Source organism: Onychostruthus taczanowskii, unplaced genomic scaffold (assembly GCF_017590055.1).
Source record: "Onychostruthus taczanowskii isolate IOZ18803 unplaced genomic scaffold, ASM1759005v1 scaffold8, whole genome shotgun sequence".
NCBI lineage: Eukaryota > Metazoa > Chordata > Aves > Passeriformes > Passeridae > Onychostruthus > Onychostruthus taczanowskii.
Window position 1 is genome coordinate 13,733,650 of NW_024505892.1, and position 19,308 is coordinate 13,752,957.

Sequence of the window (19,308 nt, forward strand, 5' to 3'; positions counted from 1 at the left end):
AAAACAATCTGTAGCTGTCTGGAGTTGATACCTGCCACCTGGGCATCCATAATACAGAACCTGCAGACAGAGCTGCAGAGGTTGGAGCCCTCCTCTGTCTTTTTGTCTCCCCTTTGGGCAGCATAGCTGCATGTTGCTATTCGTATATGGGTTTTGTTAAAAGGCACTTTGCTGCCCATGTCATTCTTAAAATCACTGAATATTTGCAATTAAATGGTGGGGCTTTTTTGGCAAAATTTTTCAGATTAAGTAACATCCACATTTACCTGGACTCAAATAACTCCTGGCATATTTATTACCTTTTTCTGTTGCAAGACGGTCCATAATGTTTGAGAATTACACAAATCTAGTTGTACTCTTGTGGTGAATGTGTTCATATGTGTGTGTCTTGCTCACTGCACTTATGCATGTGCATACAGAGATGCACATACATTCATCCAGATATTTATCATTCAGGACCAGTGTTTGTGGGCACTGGATTTGCTCTTATTCCAAGATGCAGTGTTAAACAAGAAATAGGAAGCCAGTGTGTCCCTGTATTTATTACTTTCTTGTGCTGAGAGCTTGAAAGGCAGGTGGCTACTAATGATAAGCAGCAGCAAACTTTTAAAACAATAACAGTTAATTTAGTGTACTTCATGTTCTTGCTCAGTAAAATAGAAACAGGCTCCCTCAAAACCATACTCCAGCAGATATCTGTGAACCAGCAGTCCCTTTCTTCTGTTGGCTGTTTTAACAGACCTGTCTAGTAGGATTTATGGAAGTCTGCCTCTGTCTGTCTGGTTTAGGCTATAAGCTGATAGGTCAGACATGAAGGAATAAATAGGCCATCACTGCAGCTGCAGGAACAGGATTTCTCTATAATCATAGAATGGAAGGAAAAGCTCACGATTGTTGGTCTTGACAGCAAGAAAAGACTTTGTGTTAAGTGGAAAGCATTTGGTTGTGATTCAACTTACACGTTGGGCATAGTATGTGATGTTTGATCAAAAACTGGGTTAAATGATTACCACTTTGATCTCACGTTTTCCTCCTAAGTAAATTTTGTAGAACTGCTTTTTCTTTCTAGCTTTGACTGGACAAAACTGCACCATTTTGGAGCATTCCTATCACATACTGCCCATTCCAGTGATCCGGCACCTATGGAAGAGCTGAGCAGTCACTGAATCTCTATCACAAATACTGGCAAAAGGGTTATTTATAAACACCAAATTGGGAGGAACTTGTCACACCACTGTCATGCTGGGGGGGTTGCAAACACACTGTTTTCCTCTTTGATCTCAAGTCAGCTGTAGGGGAGAAAGCATAATGGCTTTTGGCTATTCCTGCAAGTCCTCAAGACTCACATATGGAAGGGATGTATTTGACAATGACTCGGATTTGTGATACAGATCAAATCCAGACAGGTTCTGCTTCAGGCCACCACACATGAGGTCACCTGCTTATCCAGTCTGAGGCTGGCAGACACACCATGTTTTCTTCACAGCACCCCAACTATGGCAGCACTCAGGCTCCCTCAGCGCACCAGCCTGACCAGTACAGGTAGGCAGCAGTGTAAACTGGACTTGCTGTGGGATCTTGGCATTTTTTGAAAATGTTTGTGAACATCCCATATGGCTGCTGAAGGAATATAAAAATCAAATGAAAGATACAAAAATACTTGCATTGTAGAGAGGATTTTAGTTTTTTGGTTTCTTTTTGCTAATGCCACTGTGACAGTACAATGAAAATCTGCATGTCACTCACTCAACACACCTGCGTGGCTTTTGGCACAGCTCCATTTCCTTGTGCCTAAAAGGGACATGAAGAACCTTATCACTGAGAAGGAATGAGCTGTCTGAGCTGCCTGCCTTCCCTGAGCCAGGCACCATTTTTCTCTCTTCATTTTTGGTGTTCTTGTCTGCAGTGGTGCATGCAGCCACATTTTCTGGACTTGGTGGTATTGTCACTACTGCCTAGGCAGAGAACAGCAACCCCCAAAGTGTGATCCTTTTCTGAGAGATGATGTACTTCAGGAGTGATTACAGGGTTTCTTAATGGGATTTGCAAGGGGTACACTTAATGGGATTTACATTAGTACACTGTTGTTGATTGTGCATATATTTGAAAAATTAGTCTCTAGAAGAATTTTTAGGAGCGCAAAGTATCCCTTGCAAAACATTTGCCTGAAGTGCAACTACTGTTTTCTCACCAGAGTCCTCCACACTGATTTCTGTAACCATATCACAAGTTACAGAACTGGGAGAAAGTATCTATTTTGGCTCCCAGCCTGTTGCTCCCTCACAAACAAGTCCATCTTCACCTGAGATTTAACTCTTACGGACTTCCCTGCCATCCTGTTTTTCCAGTTGTTGCCTCTGTAGGAAATCTTAAATACCCCAATTATTGCTGCTGTCATGGCACTTAACAAGTTTTAATTACCAGTTTTCTGTAGCTGCTAGTTTGGTTTTTCCCTTTATAACATTGTTCATATATGTGTACAGAAAAGGCAGAAAGAAAAAAAATTGGACACAAGTCTACTGGTTATCCAGTTCAAAAAACAAAACTTAGTGAAATGGAAGAGCACTCCCACCACATTACTTTACCTAACTGGGAAGACATCCACTCCTGTATGCCAACATGCATGAACGGTGCCCAGCCTTTTTCTTTGAATGTGTTGAGTTTATAAGATTCAGCTGTGGAGCTCAGAAAGTGTTGGGTTCTTATTACTATAAAACACCCTCCTCTGCGTAGAATTAAGAATAAAATCAAATGGTTATGTCATAGTCATGGTTACACAGCAGTATTTCTGTTCACATTGGTTGTGATCCACTTCAAGATCAGGTCAACTTCTTGACTCGGTAGGCAAGTAGCAATAGGGGAGAGAAATTTATCTTCAGCTGTTAATCCACAGGATCTGTCCTTTCCCAGCTCAGGAGTCTCATTTAGACACAGAACGCTGGTTTGCCTCTGCCTTGCCAAGCCACACCAAGTAGCAGCATAAAGTGAATTTAAATGGCACTCATCAGAAAAAAAAAATTCTTCCACTGCGGCACAGAATCAATGTTCATTAACCAGGGCAGGATGATCAGGATCTGAGTGTCAGCCAGTTATACCTAGGTGTCATCCTCAGAGCAGACCACCACCCTTTTCATTAGAATCTATTAAAATCATATAAGTGAAAGTGGTGGCTGTGGAAGACGCTAGGTTTACACCATTTGAATTAGCCTTTGACCTCATCTTGAGGTTTGCTTTATGTCAAGCTTAGATTAATGCACATGTTTACATAATACCTTCCCTGTAACCTGAAATCTTACGATGTGCTAGGCTGTCTTGTGCATGCATGCCAGGGCTTCCCAAATGATAACTGCCATGTCAGGCTAGAGAAAAGAAAGGTGTTTTTAAGGTCTCTTCATTGTTTTAGACTACCCAGGGTGTTCAAGCTTGCTCTGAGTAAAAGTTCACAGCAGGCAATGTTAAATAAATCTCTAGTACCCTGTGTAGTAATTCACTTTATTTTCAGGAGGAGAGTGTGAAGGAACTACGAAACAGTGTTTTCCTTTTTATATTTGTCTTGTCTTGGTCTCAGCGTAACCACTGACTGGTGAGGACTGTATGTTGAAGACCTAATATATCCACAGAAGAAAGTTGGCATTGACTGATGCCTACTTTGCATTTGGTTGCAGCAGAACTAGACCCCAAAGGCTGGTTCTGCTGCAGGGGACTAGAACCCAAAGGAGACCTTGGAGGACCGGGTGGCTCCAGAAGATGTTTTATCACACTGTGATTCTTGGAACAGCACATATATTTATAGTGATAGATAAATGTCCCTGTATGTACAAAACTGCAGCACAATATGCCTTCAGTGTAAAAAAAAAAAAAAAAAAAAAAACAACCAGTTTTAAGCAAATGAGATACTGTTTTCCCTGTTGATGTGAAAGGCAGCAAATTTAGCTAATATCTTCTAGTACCAGCCAGTGATGAGCTCCTCAGTTTGAAGATGCCCACCTTGTACCTTTGCAGGACTATGTGTGCACTGCTGTGAGCTTTTGCTTCCTACAGCAAGTTCTCAGTTTAAAACTGATTATCAGTTTGGCACCCAAAGTCAACAGACATCTTTAGAGCTAGATGCTTGTCACCATCACTTTCAACATCTCTCATGCTAGTGCTGAGTGTCATTCTGAGCATGTCTTCTTAGCAGCTGAAAGTGTGACTGTAGTATATGGAAAGGTAAAAACATAGTTGTAAAATGGCTGGCTTGGACGCTATTAGTAGTGTGACCTTAGAAAATGTAATTCGGTGCTAGCTGGCTGTAAAATGTGCAGCCAACTGGATGCTACAATGAACCTTTTGTTGGTGCAACTACAGTTACCAATACCTGAACTAATTACAACAAAATGAGTTTTGATGTGCCTACATGAGGAGCAGTCCTATCTTTGAAGGCAGCCCTTTGACCTCAATGTACCTTAATATGATTCTCAGGATTGCATGTTGCAATTTTGTAAATTAAAGCAATTTTTTTTTATAGATTGAGTGAATTTAGAATTCAGTGCCATTGATTTTAGAGGAGACGATTCAGACCAAGTAGCTTATTAAACTGAGGAATTGGGTACCAGTTTTTCTATTTGCAACCTCTGGTCATTTTAAATCCTGGCCACTGGGTTGCTAAATTGAGGTGGATATTTACATTATCTTCTGCTGATCCCCATGCCACCTGAGAAGTGGTGTTAGTCTCCACAATAACGTGTGATGTTGCATTGCTTTGACATGCTTCTAGGCATTCTAGAATGTGGTTCTGGTTTTAAATTGCTTAGCAACTGGTTAGATACCACAGCCTCATTGTAGTGTGGTGAGAAGAATTTAGTACATATTTAATCAATCATAAAATTGATCAAACAAAGTCCCACTGATATTAGAGGATTTCTGTTGTACAGAGAAACGCAATTAGTGTAAATTAGTTTTAAAAGTGCATTCTAGATGTGTGTGTGTATACATGCACTTGCACACTTGCACACATACAGGCACACTAACCTTCCATCAGCATTTCTCTCCTGCTATATATGTATAATTCATAATCCCGTGTTGCTGGTGCCAGCAAAGCACTTTTTCCATATTATTTTCTCCAACAGCAGAGTAATGCAGCACTGCTGATGGACTAGAAGGTACTGGTGAGGAAATATATTAATGGACATGGTGCATTAAAATGTCAAAAGGAAAAGATGGAGGCGGAAATGGGGAATAAATTTTTTAAAAAGAATAATAATATAAATAAAACCCAGAACTGTTTTAGGTGTTTTACATCCTAGTGCTTGTCAGTTTTGTGCAGTATTTTCCAGTCTGGCCCTTTTGATCATGAAACTTGGATTTTAAATTCTAATTGTGATTTTGAAAGCTGCAGTTTTGTTGCAGGAAGTCTTGAAGCGCTCCAGTAAAAGTTGCCATCTTGAATCTCTGGAGAGAGTATATATTTTCCATTGTTTTCCCTTTTCCCCTTAAGCTTGGAGGTGCTGTTCTTCTCTGCTGGGAAGTTCAGTGGAGTGCAGGAAGGTTAAGTACTCATTCAAGTTTCTTTGCTTATTCAAACCAGGCTACTTCTAGATGAAAGGCTGCCAGCTGTGAAATCCCCAAAGTAAACTAGGCTAAGATAGGACTGGTAGCCATAATTGGAGCCAGTGCCTGCGTTATCTGTTGCCTTTGAAATAAGCCCCTGGCAAGAAAGGCTCTTTCTGCCGGGTCTTTTATTTAACATTCAGTCACATGAAGGAGTTGCTCCTGTTCAAATTCAGGCCATTCACAGTTCTCCAGGCTCAGGCTCTCTGGTCATTTCCCCTTTGCTCTGCTCCTCCAAACAATCACAGATTTCCTTTAGAGATCTTGATGGGTGACCCTAAAATGAGCCCCACTTTGCTTTCCATTAGTGCTGTTCCAATATCCTGATGGTACTTCCAGTCCATTAAACTAAATTTGGCTCCCAAAATAAAGTCCATGTGTAGTTTCAGTAGGGTGAAGTGGTTTTGCTTCTTGGCCAAACTGGTTGTGTTGTCTCTGTGAGCCCCAAATACTCCCATGCTGCCTCCACCTGAGGCTGAAGGAGATGCAGTCATAGCTGGAATATCTTCTCCCCGTGCTAGGCTTCTGTGTGATTTGAGGGGTTAAAAGTCCAAATACTAATGCTTACTGTAACTGTAATTTCTAAGGAAGCTATTAACCAGCACTGACATATTTCTCTTCTAAAGGACCCATGCTTCTTCCCTCTTCATGAGAAATAGTCATTTGTATCAAGCTGATTTTTTTTTATTATTTCTTTTTTCTTTTCCTCATGTTTTGCTTTACAAAGCACAATCATGTATGGGTGTTTTCTATAATGTATTAGGAGGGAGGAAGTTCAGCTCAGCTTATATGTATTTATTGTAAGGGGAGAGCTAGATATCTTCTGTGATTATTTTATTTAAATGGAGATGCATTTTATGGATCAGCTCAAAATTGCTGATAAAATCATGTAAGGATTGGAAGAAACTTTACATGCTGAGCTAACCAAAGCCATTTCTTGTGGGAGACTAAGAGAAATACATTTTTATCTGGAATTTTGTTTTACTAAAAGGTAAATCCATCATTTTGGAGCCCTCGTTGTCACCATGCTGCAAAGCTCTTGCAGGCAACCAGTGATTTGGGGAGGCATTTTTTTCTTCTTTGGACTCATCAATCAAGTCGACTGCTGTATGCTGTTCATGCCATTAGAGATTAACCACAGACCTCAAGAGTCCTACTCTTTTCCTCCTTCAGAGAGTAACCATTCTTAAATTGTGAAAGAAGGAGTGTGTTGGGAAGGAAGCGTGATTTTTAGTCATGAATGAGAATTTTCACTTACCTCAGAGACACTTCTAATTCGATTCTTATTGTGTCAAGATTATTTTTGGCTTGATTTGGTTGTTTAGGAGATTCATGGCCCTCTGTAGAAAGACTAATTATTTTGAAACAAAATTGTAGTGTAGGACTTTGTGTAGCTTATTAACATTCTCCCTCTGGGTTACATAGAAATTCTGTACCTTAAAATATGATCTTTAGGATATTAAGAATGCAGTACTTCATTAATTGATGTTGTGTAAAGTTAAATGAGGGAGGACCTTAGATTGAGTACTCTTTCTTGGGTGACAAAAACTATTTCAGCTGAGGAAACAGTTTTCACAGTCTGTCAGAAGATCTACTAGCTTAAATCACAGAAGTGGTTAGGAAAAAAAAAAGCCAAAACAAAGTAGAATAGCCATCTGTTTAATGGGACTCATGAAGAAAGCTAATTCTGTGACTGTGCTGTGTGATTTGGCACATAACACTGTGCAAGTACAGTACTGTGATTGAACAGCCTGAGATTTTTGTGACAGAAAGGGAGGGACATAAAAAATGGTAGGAAGGTTTCAGGTTTTCAAGGCAGTTTAAGGTTTTAGGTTCTTTTACAAAGGTGGTATTTGAGAGAAAAATAAACCTTTTTTTTTTTTTTTAGCAATTCTGCCTGGGGAAATATAAATGGGAAGAGTCCTTCAGTTTGTTGATGAGTTCAGATGGAAACACCAGTTCTAGCTGGACATATAAGTAGCCTTGTAAGAATCATATTAAATAATAACCTAACAGCATGAGATTTTGTTAACGATGGCTGACAATCTTACTGACACATTAAATACCTGTTGCAGTGGCCACAGTACGTTTCAGGCATCTGAAACAAAGATGAAGAAAAGAGGCAGCTGAAATCATACCGGCATGTGCACTACATTGCTCTTGTGAAACTGTCCAGTGTGCCAAAGAGCCAAGACTGATGGTAACAGTGCTGGTAATAATATCAATAAACATATAACTGCTCCAGGCCATTGGGCAAAGATAGGTGCGTGAAAACGTGTCTGCTGGAAAATCCCTCTGGAGAACTTCCTCACCATGCTGATGCACATGCACAGTTGCATTCAGCATGCTGCTGTCAGCCAGATGACATTTTACTATGAAAAAATACATTGAAGAGCTGGCATGAAATGATCAGATTTTTATTAAATTTTCGTTTGGTTGCTAGCACAGTGCATTCCAAGGTGCTCAAAAGCAGCGTGGGGATGTGGCTGAACATGGTAAAAAAGTGGTGGGAGACAGTATCCCCAGGTGGAAAATGAGGGAGTTCAGGGGTCAAACCTCTCCCAAGACAGTGTCCCCACCAGAGGAAACTGAGTTAGTGAAACACAAAGTGTGTCCTTAGTTTCCTGTAGCTTTTTAGCACCACACCTTGGTGACCTTCTGGCTGTTCAAGTGGTGGGAACAGACTCTTACCACTTTCAAGAAATCTTTCTGGGAGAGAGTTCATAGGGTCTTCCAACTTTTTAATACAGCTATTTATAAACATGCACAAAAATAGAAGGTGCATAGTGAGAGTCATATGAGTCATTCCCATTTTGACATCAAGTCACATCAGGCTAAATCACCCTTCTTGACATTCTGGTTCAGATTGACAGCATCATGCCATACAGGGCAAATTTCTTTTTTTCTCTATAAACCCAGTTCATGCATGCTTCTGCTTGCTGGACAGATTAAAGCAGCTCTTTTTTGTGCATCACACACTCCACTTGGGCTAGGAAATGTATCCCCTCAGTGCTCAGATATCATATCTGAGGGGGACAGCTGTGCAAGCAGTTGCTGTTAGTGCTGCAGTAGAAATTCATGTATAGGGAAGGTAGACTGAGGTCACCAAGAGCTCTGATGGGTTTCCAGGCCATTTGACTTGTCCTGCTTTTCAGTTGTTCTGTGGTTTTTGTCACACAGCATTATAATTTATTTATCCAGTACAGGTTACATGGAGTACCAAGAGTTTAATTTGTTCTTACACAGATAAATTCAGATATGGAGGTGTTGTTGCACTTGTAAGAATGCTGTGCAATAAAGGCATTTCTTTCAGGGGTTCGCTGTGGGTTTGAAGGCTGGTGATCACCATGAAATTCAGACCAAAACTACTTTAATTAAGGGAATTTTATAAAAAGAAAATCAAATGGCTGCAACTTAAACAAACAAAACCCTACAGTATTTCACTAACTGCTTTTCAGTCACACACCCTTCTGTCATTAGGATCAACTGAAGTTAGGGATTTCTTTTTAACAGGCTTGTGCTGTGGTTTTCTCACTGTATTCAACTACTTTATTATTCTTTTGGCCATATTTTAGACCATTATTAATCTTGTATCTCTTCCTCAGTTTTTATTATCTATAAAATGGGGTAGAGAGATTTATTCTGGTCCCAGTATGCATTCAGCTGTGCTAATGTGGGGTAGTTGTGTTGTTTATTAGCATTATTACTCGTGAATTACACGTGCCTCTTATGTTGCTCTTCCGGAGTTCAATGTGGTGTGACACTCCTGTTTTGTTGGGCTTTAAATGGCTACTGAGTAGGTAGCCCATCGGGCAGATGTTTTCACTGGAAAAATGGTTAATGTGATGACAACAGCTTGGAAACCAACAATAGTTTTTTGTGACTTTTTCTGAGTAGCTCAGCATTGAATCAGTGTGGTAGGAACAATTAATTTTTAAGTTCTTCCCCCTCAATTGGTTTTTCTTAAAATCCAGTGGAGATGATGCTAAAGGCACAAGTAGTTGTGTAAATCAGAAGAAAGATAATGTAGTTAGAAAGGCTATTTCTATTACTCTTTTTTAAAGTATCTTGCACAACAATATTTGGATCAGCCAGATGAAGAAATCAGGCAGCGTACTCAGTCCGACTGCAGTGGATTACAAGGCGATTTGCACTATCACATAATTACATTGTTAAAATTATTTCCCCATTTTAGCATTACCATTTAGGCCTGGTTGTTGAGAAGAACAATTTTGTGTTAGTTCTGTGTACCTCCTGTCAGGAGACATGTACACACACACTCCGCTCAGTACAAATCCGGATGCTTTTTCATTTGTGTTTCCAGAGCTTTGTCAGCGTATTTCAGAACTTAGGTCTCCCTTTTTCACACAAGTAGACATGCACAGGTGTAAAATTTTCGCTTTCTTTCTAGCCTGAAAAATGGCAAAAAGTCTTGTGGCAGACCTAATACCTGTCACATTGGCAGCTTTTGTGGTTGCTTTTCTGAAAATTTGTAATTACAATTGGTGAACTTCCCCACTGAACAGAGGAGGACATATAAGTCCAGGTTAGTATACTTACAGTAGCAACTAACAAGAAGAAGATACTTTGCTTTCAGATATAATGATGTTAAATTAATTTGTTTTATTCACATGGGAACTGCCTTCAATGCCATTTTATAGCTGCTCAAGCCAATATTCAGGTTTTGTTTGTCTTGGCCTTTGCTGAGAGTGCTGTGAACCTCCAGGCAGAACAAAGTAAGCAATGCTGGGGTTTATTTTCCCTTGCTTTCTTCTCTCTTCTTCAGTTCTTCCATATCCACTCACAATAGAAATGGTTTCACTTCTCCAAGGAAGCCCATAATGTAGCAAGAAGGAAAATCCATAACAAAAGAGCATATGTATCTGCCTGCACATGTTTATGTGTAAATTCTCCAGGGAGAAGGCATTCACAGGTCTCACTCCTGAATTACTCTCATTATAATAACCCATTTGGTGTCAAAGTGTGACAGATTATAAGCGCTTAAGGCTAGTCCCAGCTCAAGACAGATTTAAATAAAGTACTTCTGGTTATTGTGCAGGTCAGTGTGTTTAAATAACAACCCCCCAAATCATACTTTGACATTTAAAAGAGAGAGGAAATATTGTCATGCTGCAGACCTGGCACAGATAAGCACAGGGCAATTTGGTCAGTACACTGTGATTTGTGAGTGCAGCCTAACACAGTCATTTTCACAGTTTGTAATCAAGTAGCCACCTTAGCAGTGTGTCAGCATTAAAAGAAAAAATGTTCCTTTTAAAATGTTTACACAAATTACTCCCCTGAGGTGCTGCAGTGCATTCGCTGCAAAACTGATGTAGGTTAAAGATCTGGAGCAGAAATGGCAAACTTGGGGCTTTTTTTTTTTCCACCAGCCAACTGCTCAGGTGGCCAGGTCACAGTAACAGGATAGTTTTTCAGGTCCAGCACTTAGGGCAGCAGAACGGGAAGAAATCTCCTCATTACGTGCACGCTGTGTCAGGTGTCAGGAAGCGCAGTGCCCAAGTGCCTCACTAACAACTGATAGGAGTTTGTGACTGCCAGGACTTGTGCAGTGTGACTCAATGCCCTCTCTTCCCTGCCTGGGCTCTGTGCCCCATCTCTGCTCCTGTCCTTGTAGCATTCCTCCTTCAGCATCGCCCCATTGTGCCACTTTTGGACTGGGACTTCCCCAGCATTTGGCCTGGCCCTGCCTCAGGGCTGGGTGCACAAGATGAGGAGCTGAGTGAAGGCATGTATCATGTCTGCTTTGGAAGCTTCCTGTGAATCCGTTCCTTCCTTCAGGCATATCTGGCTAAGAGGCTCCACTTGTGCTAGAGGGACCATAACCTGTGTTTACCCTGGAAGTAGCAGCATTCTGTGTATTTCTCCCTGCTCCTTCTCCTGCATCTCTGTTTCATCTGCCGTCTGCACACCTGTCATCCTCCTTGCCCTAAAACCTTTGGCATTTAATGAGGATGCTCCCAATCCTTTTTCCTTCTATATTTCCTTCTACTGTCTCCTTCATTTCCATTTCATATGCCCCAAAATCTCCTCACCTCCATCACCTCTATATTTTCCACCTCTGAAGCTTTCCTCTGTTACCTATACATTTCCATGCTGGACTCGCCTCCTGTGCTCAGGCTGCCACAGGGCTCATTACAGATGCTGGTTCACTTTTCTGACTGTATGAGGGGCTTTGTTCTGGTGTTGTAGATTGAGAGAAGAGTACAAGGCATCAGGTGCCTCTTAGGAAATCCACAGAAAGTTTTAGAATTTGATCTCTGTGTACACAGAACAACCTGAGCTTTGACATGTTTCCCTATGAAAAGTCGTGTCTTCATTTCTTGCCTTGTTGAGAAGCATAATCCATTTCTGTCATTGTCTGTAGGTAAACCACATACACATCTGAACTGAACTTGTTAGTGAATTCATATTTTTTTCAATTAGAAGAGAGAAGGAAGATGACAGTATAAGTCTTGCATCAGGTGACAAAACTGTGGAGGTGCTAAATCACATATCAGGAAGTATGAAGCTCAAGGCCTGTAGAGTGACTTCTGTGTCACAGTTGGAGGCAACACATAAACTTACTGAGGATTAAATTAAAGGAAGGCATTTCAGTATAAGAGGGTGCTCAGCAGCTGTGATCACTCATGTGCTCCTGTGTATTGTCAGTGCTGTTCTTTCTAACAATTTCTTTGTTGTGCTTTTTAACGATGACCAGATCTTGCGTGTCAGCTCCTCTTTTTAAATACACAGACTTCTGCATTAGCTCAGAAGACACAATTAGATCTGATGCTACTTGTTTTGCAGAGAAAAGAGATTAAGTACAGATTAAGCTTTGGGTAGATTGCAAATGAAGGAAAACAAAAGATCAGAAGAAGAACTTCTTAAAAGGGAATGGTTTAAATTTGAGCAGTTGTATTTTGGACCCATTAATACACAAGACTGTCAACAGCACAGTGAAGATGACAAGCTAAGATCATAGGGTCATTCAAGCTGGAAAGGAAGTTCAGGGGGAATGTTTAGTCCAACCTTCTCCTCATCAAGTTCATCTTAGAGCTTAAGGTGTTACCCTGTTGGGTCTTCAGAATCTCCAAAGGCAGAGATTGCCCTTTGGGCCACCAAATCTAGTCTCTTAATATTTTCACTGGGAAAATGGTTTCCTTGCCATTTCCATCCAGTCTGAGCTTAATGTTTGCAGTCTTGCCCAGTGTGTCTTGTCCCCCCACCATGCCCACTGTGAAAAGGCCAGTTTTATCTTCTCGCTCACCTCATTTCAGGTGCTATGGGGCTGCTGTAGGTTCCCCTTGACAGCTGTCTCTGCCCCAGGTTGAATGAGGCCTTATCCTTCAGCCCTTCCCGGGTGAGTGCTCAAGCCCTGGCCATGTAAGGGGTTCTCTGCTCACTCTAGTTTGTCATCATCTTTTCTTTTCTGGGGATCCAAAACTGAACATGATACTCTCAGTGGAGTCCAGTGAGTCCTGAGGAAGGAGGGGATGACCAGTTTCTTCCATCTCCCAACTCTGCACCTCGTCACACAGCCCAGAATCTTGTTGGCCCTCTTTGCTGCCAGGGCAGACTGCTGGCTTATGCCCAGCTCCGTCTGCCAAGATGCCCAGGGACTTCTCAGCAAAGCTGCTCCCTCTGGTCAAATCGTAGCTGGCACCACTGCAGGGGGCTCATCCTTCCCAGGTGCAGGACCTTGCACTTGTCCCTGTTGACTTTTACAAGGTTCCTGTCAGCACAGTCCTCCCGCTTCTCCAAGTCCCCTGTGGTGGCAGCCCTTTCCTCAAGCATAACAACTGGCTGTGGCATGAAGCGTTGCTGAATTGTCAACAGAGCAAATAAACAGTAGAAAGCAAGTAGATTCCTCTCTTCTGCTTTAAATCTCTTACAAATGCTGAACTCTTGAAGATCTAGTTGTAGCAGTAGAGCAGAAAAAAAAATGGTAGCCTTAGGTATTGTGTTTAAATGGATAGCATAATCCCAAATTTGTATTGGCCTGGCTGCCTGTTCTACTAAATGGGGAAAAATAAATTAACTGGGATCAAGGTATTGCAAGAGCAGATACTCTCGTTCATACACAATGCAGGGTTTCTCTGACCAATGCATTTTAATGTATTTGTATATGTTGCCTACATGCAGAAATGTCAGGTGCTGAGGTTTCCTTAATTCCCTTGGAAGTAACTGTATCTCAGCATGAAGACATCTTTTTCATTATACTAAACTTAAGTGGATCTTTTCTCAATTTCTTCCTATTATTCCTGATTACATCATCTCTAAGCAACCAAGCCCTTGGTGTTTTTGTGGCAAGTACTGTAAAATTGTGTACTTAGCTGGGTTTGTACTGCTATAAAATTCATAGCTGACCAGTTGAGTTTGTGCCATTAGATGTCACTACATGTACAGCAGACTGTTTTTAAAGGCTTGATTTTTATTTAGCATCCTGGAAATATGGAGGAGGGAATTGGGAGATGTAGGAGAGAGTCTAGTACTGTAGTATGTTGGATATGCCCTAACTAAAAGCAGCACAGAAGGAAACATAAGATTTTTGACTTAACTCCAACAACCAACAGATGATGCTGTGACCTTAAGCATATATAAATATGTTTAGCAGCTGCTGTGTAACATATTTATAAGTGTTTAGTGACCTGGAGGTTAATCAAAATGAGTTTGGTGATCTCAGCTCAGTTCTTAATGGACTCCACTTCATATTATAGCACTGATGCAGCACAATTTGTCACAGTCGGCAGTCTTTACTCAAAGGAGCCTACTGTGGAGTGAGAATTAAAGGCTGAAGTAATACCTGATTATTTCTCCCTAAAGAAACTTTCCATTCCCAGCCATCATAGAGCAAAATAATATGTGGAGGAGCTCTGTACTGCTCACTGCACCCAATCTGAGAATAAAACAGCATTTACTCTGACAGGATGTCCTTTCAGTGTTACTGAATTAGCTCATGGTGCTGTGGTCAGGGCTTTGATAGGGGGCTGGGAAAGGACAAAGTCCTGCCAGGGATGGTGCTGAGTCTTTTCGCTTGCTGGGCTCTTTCCAGAGATGGAGAGCAGTGTCTGTTCCAAGTGCAACATTACATAGGAGGATGAAAGCTATTGCCTTGCCAGATGAAATTTCAGAATTAGGTTCTGCCATTCAGGTTCTTCTGGGTGCAGAAGCAATTTTTTTAGACTTCAGTTGTTTTCTTGCTGTCCTGGCCAAAGCCTGTGTATTCTTTTTATTTAATTTCCACTCTCCGTCTAAACTGGAAATAGTTTCCTGCTTTTTGATTTAAAGCTGTTGTACAGCAGTATGCTTGCATGAGCTGCAATTGAGATTGATGTCCATTGTGGGTAACGTGAAATAGGTTGTACCTCAATTGGAGACAATGAACAGCCCCACAGCTTGGAAGATACACATGCTAGGAAGTAATACTATTGAAATATTAGTAGGTAAGGACCAATTTCAGCTTACCTGCAAGGTGTGTGTCTCCTGTGTATTTTTAAAGTAAAAGAAGGACATAAAATAGATAGATACCTGTAGAGACTTGTCTTTTCCAGGATCCTAGTCTTACTCTATAAAAGAACCTCTGAAAATCCATTACTTCTTTTTTAAAGTATGAAAATATGCTTGCACATTTTTTTATCTTCATTAGTAACTTTACCCAGTAACAGAAAGGATCTTGCTTATCCAGCATAGAAAGCATTTTTCAATTAACTGCATTTGCTGAAATATAGCAATTTTCAGCTAAAAAAGGAGGGGAGGAGGGGTTTAAGATACAGTATTTACATAAGAAAAGCTTGGTTGTGTGACTGAAAACATTTAAAGTTCTTGCCAAATGGTTCTGCTGTTCTCTTTTCCCTTTGTAATTTTCCTTTGGAGCATTGCACCACTGTGCATTTTAAATCTTTTCCCTCTACTTCTCGTTGCAAGCTTCATCTGGGAAATGACATTGTATGACAGTTATCTCCTTCATATCAAAAGAAAGCCTTTGCCTCTTTGCAAGAGTGAAGAAAAGTTTGTCGTCAGAGAGCAAAGGACAAAACTGACTTGGAAAAAGATGCTTTATTTAGATAACACGTTCTCTTTTCCTTTGAAGAAATTCACAGTGTGTCAAGAAAAATTAGGCCAAATACTGCTTTAATGGTCTAACTCCTGTACCTCCTAAACAAGAAATCTGCTTCTACCAATTGTGTTAAGAATCTGCCATGAGTTTGGAGAAGACAAGAAGCCATTGAAGTTACTCAGGGTTCTTGATTTAGGAGTTGTCCTTTTTTATTTGAATACTGTAAAATAATTAAAAGTAGAATTTCTACCAAAACTCTTAATCTTGCTACCCAGACATTCAGCTTTCCCTTCCCGTAGGATGAAATTAAGTGCTTAGTTTTTTGTAAGGAAATTTGTTTTTTGTAAGGAAAAAAACTTAACAGGTAGTAAAGCTGTGTAAAAGGGTGGTTGCTTTCTTGTTTCTTTTATTTGGAAAAGCAGCAGAAATGTACAGGGGGCACACTGAAGAAAGAGATCTGGGTTTTGTATTTTCCTATGTATTTTCCTATGAATATACAAGTAATTATTTTTTTCTGTGTGTTTTTATTCATATGTATTATTTAATATGTATAAAGTGTTACTCATATATATATGATAATACATGCAGTGTTCAATTATATTAAGAAAAGGTAGGTAATTGTTTTATGTATTAAAAGAATAAAAGGTTATTTTTGAAGTTGAATCATGCATTATATTGGGTTATCATGCTTACTTGGATTAGATTATTTTCTTCCTTGTGCCTCAGTTTGTCTATAGAGTTTGACAAATAGGTACCAAGCATACTTAGATACTTCTTGGAACTTAAAAGTAGATAAGTTTTAGTCTTAAATGCTTGGTCTGAACATGTGGAGAATTATGCAACGTCTTCATTTAGGGCAGTTTTTGAGGCAAATTTAAGTTTCATTTATACAAGTATTATACAAATATGCTATTAATTTTCAAAAGCAGAATAGTTCTGCTGAGGTTTCTTGTTTCAATGAAGTGGAATATGTATGAAGGTTTTTGAAAGATTGGACATAGATGACACATACAGATGAACACTGTTCAACACAATAACAACAAATGCAGAAATCAGAAACTGAATCTGCGGTACCCATTTTTCTTTTGGTCATTTCACTGTTTATTAGGCTCTGGCAGGTGAGGATTGCTATTACATGGTAAGAATAGTGATGCGCTGGGGGTTTTTTTATGCCAGTGCTAGGTTCTAATTTTGACTCCTGATCATACTGCTGTCTACTCATAGTGTATATAATGTGAGCTGTATTTTTCTTCTGATTGATAGTGACATAGAAAGACTGTATATGTCTCTTGAAGTTAGTCTTCAGTCCAATTCTATTTCACATATGTAATAATTAGCTCGAGACTAACTCAAAGCTCCCCATGTAGGTAAAATGAACTAATTACCGGCTTTCTCCTTACAAACAATAGGTGATGTGCTCTGTGACAAACCACAGCATCTTCAGCAGTGAGGTCTGTAATGACATATTGTATTGTGTGCTTTCCTCTCCTAGGCAAGGCAATTTTCCTGCCATGAATCAGAGCGGGATTATGGGATCCAGCTCCCCCTACACTCAGCCGATGAACAACAGCTCTGGCCTGATGAACCCACAGGCTCCTCCTTATAGCATGGCCCCCAACATGGTGAACAGCTCAACAGGTAATGGTGAGTAACCTTCCAGCAGTGACCTTACTCCATAACCCTGCTCAACACTATCAGCCCTGAGTTGATGGCAGAGGAACATCCTTCTTCATTTGATTCACCCTGCTGGGTAGTTGGGAGTGATTTGAAATCAGGCTAAGATGCTCACTTTTTTTTGTACAGTAACTGATACATTTTTCTATTAAGTCCTTCTGCACATAGATGAGTACAGTGTTTTGCACAGCTCCAGCATCTCTTGGACTCAGCTTGATGTAGGTGTTGACTAGCAAGTATATGTATATTTGTGTGTATGTGTCTGCGAGGAAAAGAGAACAGCTTCTTGTTTTAAGAGGTTGCTTTTGTTTTTCAGGGGCTTTTTACTTGCTAAGGTTGCAATTTCAGATATTAAATGTGGTAGTCATTTAAAAAAAGGTATGTGCACTTGCTCTGAATTGAAGATGGTGTAAGCCGAGCACTTAACATAATTTTTCTGTTTGGAAAGCATAGGCCATATTCACTGTTTCCAAAAGTTATATAGGGTTTCCTCATTTAGTTATCTAAGTATCAGTATATAAAATTTTACCATAACTTCCTTTTGAAAAAAAAAAAAAAACAAAAACAAACCCCCAGCATATTCAATGTAGCTCCTGGATTTATCCTTTGTGTCATGACTTATGAGTTCAGAATTGCTTGTAGCTTTGTGTATGACTCTGAAGACAGGTGAATACAGTTCTGAACAAATGTGCTTCATGGTCCATATTCAGCTTGAATTCCTAACAATTATCCTCCTTCAAGATACTACTTCAGCAAAGATCAATTCTTTGATTGGGCTGTGTTTGGATGGAGTTTCAATGACCCTGAAGCAGATCCTCCCAAGTACTTATTCCAGTCATGGAGTTTCTGTGCATGCCTTATTGATTACATTATCTCTTTTAGAAATGTTGGGGGTTTTGAAGTTTTTTCTGAAAGCTGAATAGGTTGTGCTAAGGTAATATGATGTTGATTCTTAGTTGTTTTTGTTTCTACTTTTATTTATTTCTTAAGAAATGCCTTAGTATCTAAATTGTGTCTTACCAAGAACCAGGTTTTTCACGTCTTTTTGCTCTACCCTTCTGAGCCTGTATAATTCTTTCATCCTTTGCATCTTTCCCTGTCTTTTCTCCCTGTCAATTCTGTATGTTCCATATACATAGTGTCTTTGGAAGAAAATAGCCACAGAGAGATGCTAGTGTCTAGTATGCCCAGAGTTTCTTTGCTCTACGTAGGAGCTGCTGAGACACTGAACAGTGTCTTATATTTCAAGAACATTGTTACCGTTTTGATTAGCAGAAGAAAGGAAGCTGCTAATCAGTAAGATTTTTTTTTTTAAAGAGAGAGAGAAATTAACAAAAAAAAAAAAAAAAAAGGCTTTTTCCAGTTCTGACCTGGAAGCTTTTGGCTAGCCCAGACAGCACACTGCACCATCTGGATGAAGAGGGACAAGCTATTGAAAAGAGCATTAGATAATAGCTTGCTTTTTCCCCACCAGAGCTGTCCCAGGTAATATTATGTTTTGTTTGTGTAGTTATGTGTTTTGTCTGGCTTGCTGAAATAAAATTACTTCTGAGCATTGAAACTGTGCTATAAATTCTGTTTTGCTATTAGCAGAAGTAATTTTTCCACCCTTTTCCGCTGGCCCCCAGAGCTGCAAAAATAACCAACAGCAAACAGATGGCAGAGTGCCCTGCCTAAGAAGATTTATGTATTCCTAAGGAATAACCAGTTTAAAGGAAGATTCACAGAGGTTTTTTTGTTCAGATAATTCAGCCATTCGTTATTTCATACAGTGGAAATCTGTTCAATGCAAGACCATTTATCCTAGCAGTCTTTTGTATGGGGTAGTCATACTCTTTTTATTGTGTTATGCATTCTGAAATATTGGATTTTTAATAATTTAAACATTTATCAGGGTTTTTTCTGCCAGTGCATTTGTGAGGTTTTCTTTTGTTCCAGTTTTATTAATTCAGAGATTACCCAATGGAAAGTAAGTATGAGATGAA

The 19,308-nt window shown here is 39.9% G+C and overlaps 1 protein-coding gene across 6 annotated transcripts in view; it reads left to right on the forward strand.

Moving 5' to 3' along the window:
* ARID1B (AT-rich interaction domain 1B) overlaps nucleotides 1-19,308 on the forward strand; it is a 326,090-nt gene that overhangs the window by 266,977 nt on the left and 39,805 nt on the right. For 4 of the 6 annotated variants that reach the window (XM_041423655.1, XM_041423654.1, XM_041423658.1 and 1 more), the window contains one exon: nucleotides 17,142-17,293. In XM_041423655.1, coding sequence (XP_041279589.1) covers nucleotides 17,142-17,293 — 152 coding nt within the window. The remainder of the gene's footprint in view (nucleotides 1-17,141; nucleotides 17,294-19,308) is intronic. The other 2 variants (XM_041423657.1, XM_041423659.1) reach the window with 1 other exon arrangement.